The 13,324-nt window shown below is 48.8% G+C and overlaps 1 protein-coding gene across 1 annotated transcript in view; it reads left to right on the plus strand.

The window, feature by feature from the left end:
* Positions 1–383: 383 nt before the first annotated feature.
* FRAS1 (Fraser extracellular matrix complex subunit 1) overlaps positions 384–13,324 on the plus strand; it is a 279,843-nt gene continuing 266,902 nt past the window's right edge. The window contains exons 1-3 of the mRNA XM_066632279.1: positions 384–474; positions 1,022–1,144; positions 12,028–12,059. Coding sequence (XP_066488376.1) covers positions 1,063–1,144; positions 12,028–12,059 — 114 coding nt within the window. The 5' untranslated portion in view covers positions 384–474; positions 1,022–1,062. The remainder of the gene's footprint in view (positions 475–1,021; positions 1,145–12,027; positions 12,060–13,324) is intronic.

Consider the following 13,324-nt stretch of genomic DNA (forward strand, 5'->3'; position numbering starts at 1 on the left):
GCAGGTAGGTGACTAGGAAAGGGGGGGATTCCCTGGGGGGGGGAATGCAGGTATCTTTTGAAGTGGATCAGGCAGGTGTAACTTGCCCCAGTGTGCCTGAACAAGAGCTGGGTGATCCTGGAAGTGCTTTTAGCCTGGGTGCGAATGGGGGCTCCGTCCTGCACAATGGCAGCAGCAGTTCCTGGGTGGGTGTGCCCTGCTCAGAGATGCTGCCTCCCTCCCTCCACCCCCCAGTCAGCCCAGTGCATGGCACATCAACTTCTGCAGCATGAATCAGGGATCAGGTTGCTCTCTTCCACGTGACTCTCTGGAATCTTTGCCAGCTCCCTCCAGCCCCCTTCCTGGGTCCCCGCTCACACCGAGACTGCATGAGAGAGGGAGGACCTCCCCAGGAGGAGGGTCCTGGCTGGCTCCCGGGGAGGCTGCGTTTCGACAGCAGGCTGGGAAGGGGACCTCCTGGGAGATCTCTTCGGGGTGGGTGGCGCTGCTCCTACCTGCGGGGTGTGGGTCCCCATCCTCGGGCGGGCTGGGCTTCCAGGACCCCCATTGCAGCAGAGGGGTCGCGCTCGCCTGGCTGGGGTGCTCAAGGAGGGGCGCACCCACCCACACACAGTCTCCCAGACCCCCCGCGCGCACTGCAAGGCGAGCCCCCTGCCCATCCGGATCTCCTCCAGCCTCTTTTTTTTGGGGGGGGGGCAGCCTTTGCAGCAGGGGGGTGCATCCAACCTGCCCCACCCCCACCCCAGCAAAGTTTCCCGGAGGCGAGGAAGGAGGTGGGGGTTGCCTGGGGAGACCCCCCCCTCTGGTGTAGCAAGTGGCCAGCCTGATCTGGAGGCTACCCCGGGGTGGGGGGCGAGATCAGCTGGGAGGGGGGGTCCCAGAGTGGACTTTGAGGGAGGGGGAGGGGAGGGGTGGGCAATTTGGCCAGGGAACCCCCCCCCCGCCCTGGCTGGAACTGGCAGTGCCCTGCCCTGGACGCCCCCCTTCTCCGCCCACTGAAGCCCCTCGCTTGCTCCAGCAGAGGCGGGCTGCTTGCCGGTGGTGCTGCCCGGAGGAAGAGGCATGGATCTCCCGGAGACTGGCTGGACGCGGCTGCTTCCTCTGGCTCTGGCCGCCTTCGCGCTGCTGCCCCCTGGCTCCCAAGGTGAGTCTCTGCGCTCCGAGGCGCGCCCCTGCGGGAGTCTCCGTTCGAGGAGGGTCGCCGTCCCTGCTCTGCTCCCAGGAGCGCGGGTGGTGGGTGGGTGGGTGCCTGGGGGGCCACTTACCTCTGCTCAGTGACTTGCAGGGAGCTCGGACCCGATCCCCAGTAAGTCCTTGCAGAGTTGCCGCCTAAGTTGCAGGATCGGGGCCATCTCCCTGGCCACAGGGTCCCCCAGAGGGGTCTTTCCCCAGAGGTGGAATCTGGCACCCACTGCAGGTGACCACTGAGCCACAGCCCTGGATCTCTCTCTCCCCCCCCCCCCCCCCACACACACACAACAGAGTAGGACCTGCTTTCATTAAACGCGCACAGGGCTGGACTCTGGCTGCTCAATGAATGAGCCTTCCAGTGTGCGCTGGTGCTGAAGAGCATCAGTGCCCTGTGAGATCAGGGCAAGGACAAGCATTTTTGCTAGAGTCCCAGCCCCCAGGAGGTGGTGCACCAGAAGCTAGCTAGTGGCAGTGGCATAGCTAGAGGGGTTCAAAGCACTAAGTTTTGCAGGTGCATGAATGCACTGTGCAAGAGGCCCCTCCCCTTCAGAGCCAGGCATTCGCCTCCGTTTTGCTCCCCCAGCCCAGAATGGCTCCAAAGGGGAAGGGGAGCGGCTGCTTGCAGGTGCCTGCAAAACTTAGTGCTTTGCACCCCCTCTAGCTAAACCACTGGCCAGTGTTCCTCTGGTGCACCCTGGTCCACCTTCTGGCCAGCCCTGTTCTGTGTGACTTTTGAAATGTTGAATGGTGATGCTGCTTTTTGTCCACCCGACATCAATCCGTCAATTAGTAGTGCCCTCTTTCTCTATCATTCTGTCAGAGCCAAAGGGGCACATTGCAGTGGGAAGGAATCCAGTGTGAGTAAGCCCCATGAGTGCACTTGTGTGTCCTGACCCTTTCTCACTTCAAAGTGCATCGTCCCTTACAAATTGTGCCTAAGCTGTAATGTATACGTTGGGATGAGGAGAAAAAAAATTGCTATGCCCGCCTGACTTTAAATTACTGTTTAAAAATATGTCATGTACTAGGAAAGAGGTGTGTCCACACTAAACGCTACAGGCAGCTCCTGCCTTTCCCATACCTTCTTTGCACATGGAAACCATGTTCTAACTAGAAGTGTTTTCCCTGAAAAATTGGCTCCCTTCTGCTTTCTCTGTGGCATGAACAATATTCACATGTGCGGACAGTGCCACAGAGAGAATCAAGCATGTTTTGAGTGGCATTACAACCAGTCTAGCCTAGCTTACTGTATCCCTGCAGTGGCCCAACAGCTGCTTCTGGGAAGCCCACAAGCTTCCCAGGACAGGAAGGACAGAAAGGCAGACGTCTCCCCCACCATCACTTCCCTGGGTGAATAGATTCAAAGTTGTCAGTTCTTCATTGTGTAGGTGCAGCTGGCTGATAAGCTCAAGGGTTTGTTATGCATTCAATAAAAGCTTTGTGAGCAGAAAAGACGGCATGTAGCACAATCCTGTGCATGTCTCCTCAGAAGTAAATCCCGTTGTGTTCAATGGAGCTTACCCCCAAGAAGGGGCTAGGATTGCAATCTGGATGGTTGCTATTTGGGTTCTCAAGGTACTGCTGCTGTTTAACAGCAGTGCTGGGCTAGGTGCTGCACCGACCGTGGAAGGGCTGTGTCCCATGTGCAGAAGTCTTGCTGCCTGAATTATTATTATTATTATTTTTTTATGACTAACAGTATTTATATACTGCTTTTCAACGGAAGTTCTCAAAGTGGCTTACAGAGAAAATCCACTAATGCCTCCCTGTCCCAGAAGGGCTCACAGTCTAAAAAGATAAGAATATAAGAAGAGCCCTGCTGGATCAGGCCAAAGGCCCATCTAGTCCAGTTTCCTGTATCTCACAGTGGCCCACCAAGATCCAAAGGTGCACCAGCAGACAGCCACTAGAAAAGACATTACTGGGGTGTGGAGGGCCAGTTACTCTTCCCTTGCTAAATCAACGAGAAGCACCCACTTGAAAAAGTGCCTCTTACCCAGATAGCAGTGGTTACGTAGGCCAGTACAAATTTTTTTGGATGCCTTGTTTGTTTGGAAAATCATCCATCAAGGCGGCGTGTGGTAAACATTACACTCCAACATTACTCCGTGATGAACTCTCCTCTATCTTTGACGGGCTCGTGGGGAGAAGTAAGATTTATCGCCGCCTGAGCTGCCTGGAGTGGGAAAGGGCGGGACTGGATGCCATCAGGACCTGGAATCGTCACTGCCTAAGAATCTGCTTCCCATTCCACGGTCACTTATGCTTAAGTTTGATTTTCCGAAGGACGCACCTGTGCAGGCTCTTCAGTTCCCCCCAAGTTAGTGCAGTACTTTGCATGAAGCATAGCTTGAGTCACACGTTCACTTACATCACTTGTTTTAAGTGGCTTAATTTAAGAATATTTGGTGATGCTCGCAGTATGCAACCTGTATGCGATCTGTCCCCATTTGATTACTGTTCTTAAGCTGATGCTTGGTGTTAAGGAAGTTCTGTCTATGGTGAATGTGCATGTGATGCCTGATGCTCAAAAAAAAAAAAAAAAAAAGATGAACATGCTTTTGTGAACTGGCCATAAATGGTCTAGAGCAGTGTTTCTCAAATTGTGAGTTGGGACCCAATTGGTGGGTCCTGATCCAGTTTCAGGTGGTTTACATAGCAACTAGCTCAGCCACCACTGAAAATATAGAGCTGAAAATACAGGGTACAGAGCTGCTGGGCAGAGTGGGCTTCTGGTGGGAGAGAGACCTGGTGCTTTGTCCTGAATAGGTGCAAAGATGGGATGCTGGAAAGGACGGAGGGCTGCGTGGTTGGAGAAGGACCCAAGCCTGTGACCTGCTTTGACTTCCAAGCGGGAATGTTTGGATACTGAGTTATGCAAAATAACAGCAAGAGTAGACTGCGTAATGGGACTTTTGGCTGATCGTGGTTTAGGTTTGAAGCCTAAATGGATCATGATCATGACATCACTTCCAGTTTAATGACGTCACTTCTGGTGGGTCCTGACAGATTGTCATTCTAAAAAGTGGGTCTCGGTGCTAAAATGTCTGAGAACTACTGATCTAGAACAGGGGTGTCCAAAGTTTTTGGCAGGAGGGCCACATCGTCTCTCTGACACTGTGTTGGGGGCCGGGGGGGGGGAGAACTCATTTACATTTAAAATTTGAATAAATCTACATAAGTTTACATAAATGAATAGGTTAAAGATGAGCTTATATGAATGAATGAAGGTCTTGCAATAGCTCAAGGCCTATAAAAGGCCTATAAAAAAGGCCTATAAAAAGGCCTTGCACAAAGCAAGGCTGGCCTTTCCTTTGCTGCTGCTACTGCATCACAGATGTGAAACAACAAGCAGTGGAGGGAGCCCTCATCTGACAGCTCATGCGAGAGGTCAAACAGTCGCCCTCACGCTGTGTCGGGCCAGTGTGGGCTCCAACAAATCTCGGGAGGGCCAGAGGCTCATTGGAGACTAGGGGCTCCCTGAGGGCCACATTGAGAGGCCTCGAGGGCCGCAAGTGGCCCCAGGGCCGGGGTTTGGGCACCCCGATTTAGAAGAAAGCCTGACCTTCTGTAGGAGACCCCATGGCCAACATAGTACTTTGGGTCATGTGAATGGAGTAGCCTGCTTTACTTCTGCTTTCAACTTGGGGCCTAACTAGATGTGACTAGAATACTATCTTGGGTTCTCTTATGTAAACAGCGCATGTGGGACTGTCAGTCAGGATCGGTTCCATGACGAGGGGTTGGGGAGTTTTTAAGTTGACACTTCATGGTGGCCCAAGTCTGAATTGGGCCTCCCCACATGTGTTATCTGTCTTGTGGGGGAATCTTTCATTGGGGAAAACTTTCATTGGCTCTAAATTTGTGAGATTATACATGATATGGAGAGAGCAACTAGTAGTGATTTTTTTTTTCCAAAGCAAAAATCTCCAAACTTGGGCTCTTCAACAGTCACTAGGGTTAGCATCACCCCATGTGCCTCTCTCATTGCATCATCCCTAGGATGGACCTTCTCCCATGTGGGCATGATGATGTACCATTGCCTCACCCCACTGGTTTTTTTTGGCAATAACTTTTGATAGAATTGAGATATTTCAGTGTGGTTTGTTTCATTGCATTCCGCATGAAATCACACATTGATTGATATATAACATGATGGTATTATTCGATAATTTCAAGATTTAAAAAATTTTGGCCGGTAATGGTGTCGCCCCCCCCCACTCACGTCACCCAGTGCGGCCCACACTCTCTAGCAACGCCACTGCTCTTTGAACACATTAATTGACAGTAGTTTCAAGATAAACAAAAGAAAGTTCTCCATTATGCAAATTATAATTAAGTTGTTGGAGACATTGCTACAAGATCTGCTGAAGGCCACTAGCTTAGATTACTTTTAAAACAGATTAGATATTGATGGCTATTAACCTTGAGAGCCAAACCTTTCGCTTCAGAGGCAATAAGCTTCTGATTGCTTAGATGCTGGGGTCACATGCCCTTCTGCCCTGCTTGTGAACTTCTAGAATCTGGCTGTGGTTGAAACAGGATGGTCATCTGATGCAACAGGGGGATTTTTCTGGCATGCAATGGTATATTTGCCATGCAAAAAGTTCAATGCAGCCTTGGGCAAGTGTGGCTTGTAGAATTCAGATATTCTACATCAGAGGAACGTGGATGGATCAGGCCAAGGGCCCATCTAGTTGAGCACCCAGTGGCTAACATGCCTCTGGGAAGCCCACAAGAAAGGCATGAAGGCAATACATATAGTGGTTTGAGAGGTGGACTTAGACCTGGAAGATCCTGGGACCTGGAAGATCCAGGTTTGAATCCCCCCTCCGCCATGAAACTTCCTGGGCGACCTTGGGCCAGTCACTTTCTCTCAGCCTCACCTACCTCACAGGCTTGTTGTGAGGACAAAAGGAGGGGAGTGCTGTGTACACCACCCTGAGCTCTATAGAGGAAGGGTGGTATAAAAATGTGAAAAAATAAAATAAATAAATAAATAGCCCTCTCCTGATCTTGCTGTCCAGCAAATGTTATTCAATGGCTTTCTGAACCGGTGCGTTCCACAGGGACGGCCTATCCATGAAGTCAACTGAGGAGGTGGCATCAGGCATTAGATTAATTATAGGGGTGTCACCTCTGTCTGCCCACTTGCCTCCCCTACACCCTGGATTTGAAAAGGAAAAGGGGGAGGGGCAGAGTGGAAGTGTGGAGCAGAGGAAAACGGTGGGCTAGAGTTTCAGAGAGACTCTGCCCCATCACTCTCTTCTCCTCCACACTTCTGTCTCATCCTCCTGTTCTTCTTCCAGTCCAGGGGATGGGAAGACAGGGTGTGGCTCATCACCAGGTAAGGGCAGTATTTGACATGCCTCCTCAGGCACCAAGTTACCTCGGGCTGGCCCTGAGGTTCTGTATAGTTTCCAAGGCTAATGGCCATTGACAGATCTCTCTTCTTGCATTAGTTTGTCAAATCCACCTAAACCTGTGGTCATCACCACATCCTGTGGCAGTCAGTGCCACATGTTAATGATGACAAAGTCCTTTCTTTTGTCTCTATTGAATCTCCTGCCTGTCAATTTCATTGTTCGACCCTGAGTTCTAATACCATGAGAGAAGGAGAAAACCTTTCTATCCACTTTCTCTACACACTGAGTCTATTTCTGCAGAACTTGGCTGCATCCGTTCCTTCCCCCAGTCATCATTTTTCTAAACTAAAAGGTCCCAGATGCTTTAGCCTTTCCTTGTAGGGAAATAGCTCTGCACAGCAGATCATTTTGGTTGCCCTCTCCTGCACTTTTCTCATACAATACCCATCAAAAGCCTCATATCCCCTTGTTCTCAGAGGATCCTTTTGCTAACCTCTGGTATCCAGAAATTACAGTATATTGGTCTGTGCTTTATTGCAACTGTTTGATACCTGTCCTCTCGGCCTGGGGGGGACGGGGTTAGCTGGAAAGGCTGTCTGCGGCCACTCTTGAGGGTGTAGCAGTGGAACCAAAAACTGACTCAATTTGCACAAGAGCCGGCATTCTCTTGCAGTAGGAAGTTGATCTTGGATTTTGGAGACCTAAGGTACGCCTAAGCTATGAACACATCATGCTTTTGGGGGCAAGCTGCGGTCTCTCAGCCTCAGTTCCCTTCTGTAAAATGGATGGAATAGTAACAAGTTTGTTTTAAGGGTAGGCACAATCGTTGTAGACAGAGCATTGCACCTGTGAAATGTGTAGCAGCATTTCAGACAAGATCACCCCCCTCTTTATTCCAGATTAATTAGTAACAGCTCTTTCCTCATTATTTGCATCCACTAATTCAAATCCTCACAGCACTGATAATTGTCAGTGGTGTCTCTAAGGGGGTGCGGGCTGGACCAGGTGTTGCTCACAAGGGGGAACTGACACCACAACACATCAACACATCTTGGTATTTTCGAATAATTCCATCAATACATCAATCGTTGCCACTGATAATTGTGAATGGATTAGGGGAAAAAAACAAAGCTTCCTCTTGCAATTAACCTGTGATGATGAAAGGCTGGTCAAAGCACAACTGGGTCTGCATTTTGCCACAGGATGTAGTGAAGGCATCTGGCCTAGATGCCTTTAAAAGGGGATTGGACAAATTTCTGGAGGAAAAGTCCATCATAGATTACAAGCCATGATGTGTATATGCAACCTCCTGATTTTAGAAATGGGCTATGTCAGAATGCCAGAAGCAAGGGAGGGCACCAGGATGAGGTCTCTTGTTATCTGGTGTGCTCCCTGGGGCATTTGGTGGGCCACTGTAAGATACAGGAAGCTGAACTAGATGGGCCTGTGGCCTGATCCAGTGGGGCTGTTCTTATGTTCTTATGAGTATGCACCATGAGAAAACATGAAGCAGGTGGGAGTGCTCTGGGTTTCCCTTCCTGTGCCCTCCACTCTTTGGCATTGTGGAAATGCACACTGCTTCTACCTCTTTAGTTCCATTCATTAGTCATCTAGCTTCAGAAGAAGCATACCTGCCTGCACATTGCAGGAAGGGGATAGTAATGATCTGAACAGAGACAAGCAGACAGCATAAATAGGAGTTAGGTTGCCCTTCAGTAGGCAAGAGTCCTGTTGTGGCTACGAGGAAGTCTGCACTTCAAGAGTCAGCACTTCAAATCTCGCATGGTCACAGACTTCCTAGATGACCTTGGGTGAGCCACGGTTCTCTTGGCCTCAGCCTCCCCATCTGTCACAGAACTGATCCTATGAATTTCTTATATTGGCTCCGTTCGTTTTTTTAGGTAGGAGAGTTGGCTACTAGCAGGCTTCCAGTGTGGTTAATTTAAAAACAACAAAATGGCAACCCCTCATTGAAATTACTTGCATGGAGGTTGCCTTGTTGTAACCATACCCTACATACGTGATGGAGGCAGCTATTATACTGCAACCCTATTTAGATGACTAGTCAATGGACACTGTGGCCACTGACCCCAACCTGACCTTCCAGTGTTCAGCCAAACCTATGGGCAAAATTTGCAGGAGCTCAGTCATTTATGTGTAGGCTGTCTGCCCAGCTGGGGTCCCAGCTTTCTGCAGAGTTCCCAATTATACATACAGAGACATGCACATGTACAAGCTCTTCATACTTGTCTTTTCATAGGTGTGACTAAATGTGTGGAGGGCCAAAGAACTCAAGCCTCATGTTCCCCTACATATGTTTGGTATATTTTCTGAAAGGTGTTGTAATGGGAATGCACAAGATCCTTTAAGGAGATAGGGTGTAGTGTCAACAGTGGTCCTTTGCTCTGGCAGGCAAGCATGGGGTTAACATCAGGGCCTTAGATGGCAATGAGTGTGCTGCACAGCTACAGTCATTTGGAGGCAATAGGACCCTCAGGGTTAAAAGCAGCACCTGCAGGAAGGAAGAGGGGTGTGGGTAGTAGAAGGAAAGCTTGGAGAAGGAAGGAGAGTGAGAGAGTAAACTGATGGATTAATGGACTGAGGTACTAATGGGCTAGCTGATGGACTACGAACATAAGAACAGCCGCACTGGATCAGGCCATAGGCCCATCTAGTCCAGCTTCCTGTATCTCACAGCGGCCCACCAAATGCCCAGGGAGCACACCAGTTAACAAGAGACCTCATCCTGGTGCCCTCCCTTGCTTCTGGCCTTCTGACATAGCCCATTTCTAAAATCAGGAGGTTGCGCATACACATCATGGCTTGTACCCTGTAATGGATTTTTCCTCCAGAAACTTGTCCAATCCCCTTTTAAAGGCTTCCAGGTCAGATGCCGTCATCACATCCTATGGCAAGGAGTTCCACAGACCAACCACACGCTGAGTAAAGAAATATTTTCTTTTGTCTGTCCTAACTCTCCCAACACTCAGTTTTAGTGGATGCCCCCTGGTTCTGGTGTTATGTGAGAGTGTAAAGAGCATCTCTCTATCCACTTTATCCTTCCCTGTTGACTGACCAATGGACTTCTGAGGATTGCTGGAACAGACTTCTGGAACAGCAACACCTTGGACATTGGTGTGTGGCTGCCACACCCAAGACCTGCTGAGGACCAAGGTGTTGCTGTAGTGGCTGGCTAAGCTGCTGGCAGGAGAGGGAAGAGGACCCCTGCAGGTTGAACACTGGTGATGGGGTCCAGTGTGGGGTGGGGTAAGAGCAAAACGGAAGCATTGCCACGCTGCAGTGAGGCTCCCTGCAAAACTTAGTGCTTTGCACCCCCTCTAGCTATGCCACTGTCTCCAATATGTCAGCTATTTCTTGCTCTAAGCTGGGTGAAATATGTCTGGTTTCAGATTCCTTTTGAGACTGTCAACCAGGGAAAAAGGGCTTGTATAAAGAGTTGTTAATTTAGTTTTACCTAGTGCTGCAAGATGCAGAATGCAAAATACCAGTGGCTGGGGTAAAAAGGCTCCTCTCAACTTTAATGGCTGTGAAGAAAGGGAATTTTTGCAGCTGCAGCTTGTCAGGCAGGGGTAATAAATGCTGCACCCAGACTTCTTCTGTGCACCTATGAAAGGTACACCAAGTCTTTTGTCCTCTGTGTGCTGTACGGCTGGACTTTCATGACTCAAAGCTCACCCAGCCTGAAGCAAACTGCTCTCTGTTCACCGGTCCCTTTCTCGAATGGGGGTGTGTAATAACACTGGCCTACCTTATAGGGTTGTGGTAAGGCCTCATGGGAGAGTGCATGTGGAGCGCTTAGGAGAACACAAAGTGCCGTTGTTGTAGGGTGAGGACAGGAGAATCAGTCTGACATGAGTGGTTTATTAGAATAGTTAGGCTGTCCTAGTGCTGTTTTGAATTTTTTGATGGGTGGTAAACCAAAGTCCTTGATCATTTCTGATGTTAAATTCCTGGCTCTGTTCTATTCCAGACCTTGCTTTCTTACACCATGTTCCTGGGACTGTTCCCATCCACGGTGTCTGAGCTTGACTTTGCTCACTTGAAAGCAGTCAGTTAGCTTCCCAAGAGGCCAGCAGCCCTGGTGCGTGCATTAACGGTCTGGCAGGTGTCGCCCAGAAGTGGCTGTTCCTGTCTCCTCTGGGAGGACAACTGCAGCTCTGCCACAAGCCCTTTCTTTGTCTCCTCCTCAGGCGGCACCGAACCAAATCCTTGTCTCCTCCAGACTTCCTGGTGACGATCCCAGCCAGCAGATCCACGTGCGTCCTGCCAAACCGGCCAGCCGTCTCTTTCCCCCAAACAAGCAGCTAGCATGTGGCCTGACATTTTTGTAATCCCCTCGGGAGCTTTAAATAAATAAATAACGCATGCCTGCCACACACTCTCTGGAACAGTGTAGTCTTGCTCTTTTAGAAACCCAAGAGGTTTCATTTCCTAGCCTGCATCCCTCCCTGGGGGAAGATAACATTTTAAACATTCATCGCAAGTGCGTTTCCACCATCACCAGGGTTTCTGCTTGAGTACGCGTGCGGCAGAGTGAACTGGCGCTGTTGTGAACTGAGTGGTGAACTGTATGGCGGAACAGCATCAATTTAAGATGCCTTATTTGAACTCCCCTTTGAGTTAAAAGAGAAAGAAAAAAAAACTCCCTGCCAACAGAAAGCTAGCATGCCTGTGAGAAGTGTCTAGCTTAGCTCACTCATTGCGGACTAATTTTCTAATTGCAGGGAGGTTGGTGTTTTGTTTGGCTTTTTAAATGCAAGTGATCCTTCAGGGCAGGACCTGTTTTTTCTATTCTGTGTCAGTCATCCAGTGGGGTGCAGCACTGACCTTTGAGGGGTGTGAAAGCACAGTGGTGGCACACAGGTGGAGTCTTTTCCTAGCATCTCTCAGGTCCATGTTAAGTAGCAGGGGTGTGTGAGGCACCACCCCACTAGTGTCCTCAAATATTCACTGCAGTCTAAGCCCTGCGTTCTGCCCACTTAGGGCCCAATCCTATCTAATTTTGCAGGACTGGTGCAGCTGTGCCAGTGGGGTATGCACTGCATCCTGTGGTGGGGAGGAAGTCACAAGAGGCTTCCTCAAGGTATAGGAGCATTTGTTCCTTTACCTTGGGACTGCATTTTGGTTGCACCAGTGCTGGAAAGTTGGATAGGATTGGTCCCTTACTTGGGTGCAAGTGGGTGGAGTATGTACACAATCATCAGGTTAGTATGCCCGTGGGGCAGTCTTGCCTGACCTGACATCCCTGCACCTGATGTCCCTATTAAGAAGACTTTGTTTTGGGCTGGAGATTGGACAGCCAGCCAGAGTAGCTGTAGAAAATAGCCCAATTTGTGGCACACATGCTCCTTGGTCATGTGGCTTGTTAAAGACCTGTTTTTACTGCCCTTCCTCATTTACCATTTTGGTTTTATGTCTGTCTAACACAATTTCCTTTTTGGTCTTTCAGGTGTATGTGTCTATCGAGGCTTGTCATTTGAGGTAGGTCAGCTTTAATGCTGTTTGTTCCTCACTCTGCTTGAATTCGTTTTCATTTTATTGCACAAAAAGGGCTGTATGCTTTACAAAATTTTCTGGTCTTCTCCAAATGAAAGTATTTTCTACATGGTTATTACTGTTTAATGGCAATTTGTTGCATTTTGTGACAAAAGTCAAAATGTACAACCGGGTTTGGTTTAAAAAAAATTTCTAAACTGATTTCAAAATAATTTTCAGCCCAATCCTATGCATGTCTACTCGAAAGTCAGTCCCATTTGAGTCGATGGGGCTTACTCCCAGGAAAGTGTGGATAGGATTGGGTTGTCCTAGAGTTGTCCCTGTTCACTATACTTTCCGGAGTTAAGAACCTGGTTTTTAGTAATTTTTTTTTAAATTGCCAAACTGGCATTAGCTATTGCACAAGATATATATATATATATATATATATATATATATATATATATATATATATATATATATATATATACACACACACACACACACACACACACACACACACACACACACACACACCAATCCTGTGGTATAGAATAGGTGCAAGATTTCGGAAATGTTATTAAATTTTTGTTAAGCCAGTCGCATGTTTATGAGAGAGAGAGAGAGAGAGAGAGAGAGAGAGAGAGAGAGAGAGAGAGAGAACATTTTCACGATAGGTTTCTAGATTCAGTAATTATTGCTATTATATGATTTTATGAAATAATTGATTGGGGAATTGTTTTTCAAGGGGAAAAATTATCTTTGTCAGTTTAGCCATGCTGTTGAAGTATCGACATCCAGTTAACATCTGAGCATTTGGTATGTTGTAGTATGAGGATTTATCTTTGGAAGCAGGGGTGGTACAGCCTTAAATGCTGCCTGATGCTGTCTCTGGGGGAAAAATCCATTACGGGTTACAAGCCATGATGTGTACGTGCCACCTCCTGATTTTAGAAATGGGCTATGTCGGAATGCCAGATGCAGGGGAGGGCACCAGGATGCAGGTCTCTTGTTATCTGGTGTGCTCCCTGGGGCATTTGGTGGGCCGCTGTGAGATACAGGAAACTGGACTAGATGGGCCTATGGCCTGATCCAGTGGGGCTGTTCTTATGTTCTTAACTACAATTCCCAGGAAGCCTTGCAGGTCTCTTGTTATCTGGTGTGCTCCCTGGGGCATTTGGTGAGCCGCTGTGAGATACAGGAAGCTGGACTAGATGGGCCTATGGCCTGATCCAGTGGGGCCGTTCTTATGTTCTCAGGTCTGCCACCTC

This window comes from Tiliqua scincoides, chromosome 6 (genome assembly GCF_035046505.1).
Source record: "Tiliqua scincoides isolate rTilSci1 chromosome 6, rTilSci1.hap2, whole genome shotgun sequence".
Taxonomy (NCBI): Eukaryota; Metazoa; Chordata; class Lepidosauria; order Squamata; family Scincidae; genus Tiliqua; species Tiliqua scincoides.